This window comes from Lolium perenne, chromosome 1 (assembly GCF_019359855.2).
Source record: "Lolium perenne isolate Kyuss_39 chromosome 1, Kyuss_2.0, whole genome shotgun sequence".
NCBI classification, from domain to species: Eukaryota; Viridiplantae; Streptophyta; class Magnoliopsida; order Poales; family Poaceae; genus Lolium; species Lolium perenne.
This window is the reverse complement of record NC_067244.2, coordinates 215,548,285-215,551,887: the sequence shown is the minus strand read 5'-3', so window position 1 is coordinate 215,551,887 and position 3,603 is coordinate 215,548,285. Positions and strand designations below refer to the sequence as shown.

The window sequence follows — 3,603 nt, the reverse complement described above, 5'->3', positions numbered from 1 at the left end:
CGGAGGCCGGTGTCGGCCATCCTGTTCTGCGGCTCCGCGTGCCGCCCGAAGATCCTCCGCAGCCAAGCCCACCTCCCGCTGGATCTGCAGCGGGATCCGGTGTACACCTTCGACTCCCCGATGTGGAGCTGGTGGTTTGAGGCCGAGCACGACGCTCGGCGGTAGATGATCGAGGTGCACCTCGAGGGCCTCAACGATGATGATGTCAACAACGAGGCCTAGGAGGCGTACCTACCGCAGCCACCGCCGCCCGTGAAGGAGGAGGAGTACGTGCCAACGAAAGAAGAGTGTTCAGGGTACACCTTCCCTATGCCGCACCACGGACGCCCCGAGGAGCGCGCCCGATGGATTGGCCTCGAGGCGGCCATCCAGACGTCGCAACAGGTGTTGCCACCACCGTCGTCGCCTGCGCTGGAGAACCTACCTCCCCCTCACCATTTTGCCCCTAGACTAGGTGCAGGCCCTAGTATTGAGAATGAAAAAGTGGATTCGTTCCAGAGGAGGGAGGCGACGACGATGGTCAGAGACCGAGACGGTGGCGGCGGGGTCGAACAATATGAAGAGTTATGCGGCAGGTCCTAGTCGGGGTCCACGCCGGAGTCCACGTATGTACTGTCAATGGGCTTATGAGACTAATTATGTATCAAACGACCGTAACGACCCTATTTAGTGTTTTGTGCAACAATTACAACAAAATATGGTGTTCTGTGCAAAAATAAATTATGGTTGTGGTTCCTTGCAAAACATGCCCCAAGCAATTTCCTCCTCAAATTGTTTTTCACTGCATCCCGCTCGGCACACAAGCGCACTCAAACGCACACTCGGCCGGCGGCGCTCCGTTCCCCCAAATCCTAATCCCCTTCTCGCCGGCGTGCCGCCGCTCCGCCCAACCACCTTCTCGCGGCGCGGCCTACCCTTTTCCTCTCCGACTCGGTCGGTAGATCCACACAAATTTCTCGCCGAATCCGGGCAGGTTTCAGTGTCGATCGATGCCGACGCCTCTACTTAATCGCAGGCGCGGCCGCGGCGCAGCGGCGCCTACTCGCTACTCGGTTCGTCGCGCAGTTGGAGGTATGGCCTGGACCGGGAGCTGGACGGATCGATTCCTTCGCCGGCAGCCCTCGGGCGAGGACCGAATCAGCACCCTCCCCGACGATCTCCTCCTCCTTGTCCTGCGCCGCCTCGACACCCGCACGGCGCTCGGCACCGCTGTTCTCTCCAGTCGCTGGGCCAGCCTCCCCCGGGAGCTCCCTGCCTTGGATTTCAGTGTCGGCGACATACTCCCGCCGCGCTACCACCAATGGATCCGCCTCCACGGTGACCGCGGAACTCATGCACCCAACACCGACAAGAAGCACATCGTGCCTAACATCAGGAGGTACGAGCGCCGCGCCATGCGGGCCTTGGCCAGCTCCGTCGAAAGCATCTTGGATGCGCCGGCTGATGACGACCGGCGGGTCAGTAGGCTGAGCCTCCAGTTCTTCATCACCTCCAGCTCTGGCTGCTGCATGAACCGGCTGATCGACAAGGCCCTCGATACTTGGGGTGTGGATGATCTCGAGGCTGTTGCTAAGCCAACCTACTGTCACAGGCGGCAAGCACACACCTTTCCAACCCATGGCCTGTGCAAGGAGCCCCGCACGTCACGCCTGCGAAGACTGAAGCTTGGAGGTTGCCTGCTCCCGCCGATGCACCAGTTCAGCGCCCTCACTACGCTCATCCTGCAAGACCTGCCGGAATCGACCCCCACAGCAGCCTACGAGGGTGTCTTCACCTCGTGCCAGCAGCTGCAGGTGCTTCACCTCAACTCCTGCGGCTGCAGTGGGGATAAGATCGTCGTGGTCGACGCCCCCATGTCAGAGATCAGAGAGCTTGTTGCGGACCACTGCGCGTTCCGCCGTATACGGCTCAGGGCTCTTCCTAGCCTTGAGCGCCTAGCATCTCTGCAAACTAAAGTGTACTTCGAGTCCGGCTCATGCCCCTCCCTCAGGCAGCGAAACTTCGCCTTGCGCCTCGGTACCACTCATGAGGGATTCCGCCAATGTTTTAGGGATTATCTGGAGCTGGAGCTTGACCTGTTTTTCCAGCATACCCCGGACATAACCAACATGATTATCCGGTTCACTGGACCTGACAGATGGTTTGTGCCATCAACCTCCCCGTCGTTACTGTTGCCTAATCTGAGGCGTCTACTTGTTGCCGATGTGCCTTCGTCTTGGGATGTCACATGGCCCCGTCTTCTCCTTGAGATGGCGCCGTCCCTCGAGGTTCTTCACATTCACATTACCCCTTGCACGGAGGAGCCCAATGATGAACTATCCTGGCAGCCCACCAAGCGTCGGCAACATCACTTGAAGGAGTTTGTGATGGCTGGTTTCGAGGGAACTGAAAGGCAGATTTACCTTGTCAAGTTCGTCATGTCAGTCTGCACAACATTGCGTCGTGTCATCTTGTCCAAGAATGGGTATGCTCGGGACAAGGGGCACTGGGACTGGGAGATGGTAACGCCGCACTACTCGTGGTCCGACCAAGAGAAGGATACTATGCTGAAGCAGATTATGGATGGTGTTTCTTCCTCGACTGCTCATGTTCATATGGTTTGAGGCGGATCAGATTATGGATGAAGGTTTTCCTCCACAGCCCTAAGCAGATTATTGATGGTCATTTTCCTCGGCAGCCCGATTCAACTGTTTTGAGGAGGATCCTCTAGTTTGTGCATGCCATGCAATTGCAAGCTTCTAGTAATGCGGATGCTTATATAATATTATTTATTTTACTCAATTTGGTTTATTCTTGTCATGTAATGTTGGTGATCTTCCTCTGCTATGCTGTCAGTGCATTTGTTCAACAGAACTAGAATAGGCTGTTTGTGAAAATTTCTATCTGCACAGGCTTCAGACATTGTGAGAGGCAAATGTGACTTCTTCTAGCTCCGTTAGCCTTTGTTAGTTGTTACACATATTTGAATTTAGCCTTGTATAGTTGTATATAATGAATATTGCGTAAAATCATATGATTCGCAATTAAGTTGCTGTTAGATCTGTGTGTTACATTGATTGACATTTTACACTTCAAATTATGTAGGTTCTATACACAAAGGATTTTCTTTAGTTTCATGTGGTAAAAGTCATCGGCATTATTCCAATCCAGTACATGCATTTGACTGAGTCATTCGTAGTTCTCATTTGTCAAGCCATGCTTTGAGCTGTCAACCCAACATAACCGTAAAGTGGTTTATTTTTTTTGGGGGGGGGGGGGGGGGTATATTTTATGATTTGCCACACTTTTCTCTAAATTGTCTATTACTTGCCAGATGAGCACCACATGCCAGTGACACAGAGTGTCGCAAATAATAGAAGTGTAAAAAAAAGTGTGGCAAATTGTAAAATTCCCGGGATTTTGGGTAGTCTGTATGTCTTTTTGGTCTGTGAGCGGGGTGTTATACATATACCTTAATTTTGTTACATGATAAATTATGGTCCTTGACTTTGGTGCCTTACTGCAGTTCCTTTTTAGCACCAGGCAGGTTATCGTGTTAACACAATCATGAAACTGGATTTCGCTGTAGCATGAGATTTTTCAGTTTACATATATGGATAGTGT

General features: G+C 52.9%; 1 protein-coding gene across 1 annotated transcript; it reads left to right on the top strand.

The window, feature by feature from the left end:
• Positions 1 to 787: 787 nt before the first annotated feature.
• On the top strand, positions 788 to 2,781 carry LOC127323813 (F-box/FBD/LRR-repeat protein At5g56420). The gene has a single exon (XM_051351931.2). The coding sequence runs from the start codon at positions 990 to 992 to the stop codon at positions 2,601 to 2,603; it is 1,614 nt and encodes a 537-aa protein (XP_051207891.1). The 5' UTR covers positions 788 to 989; the 3' UTR covers positions 2,604 to 2,781.
• Positions 2,782 to 3,603: the final 822 nt, after the last annotated feature.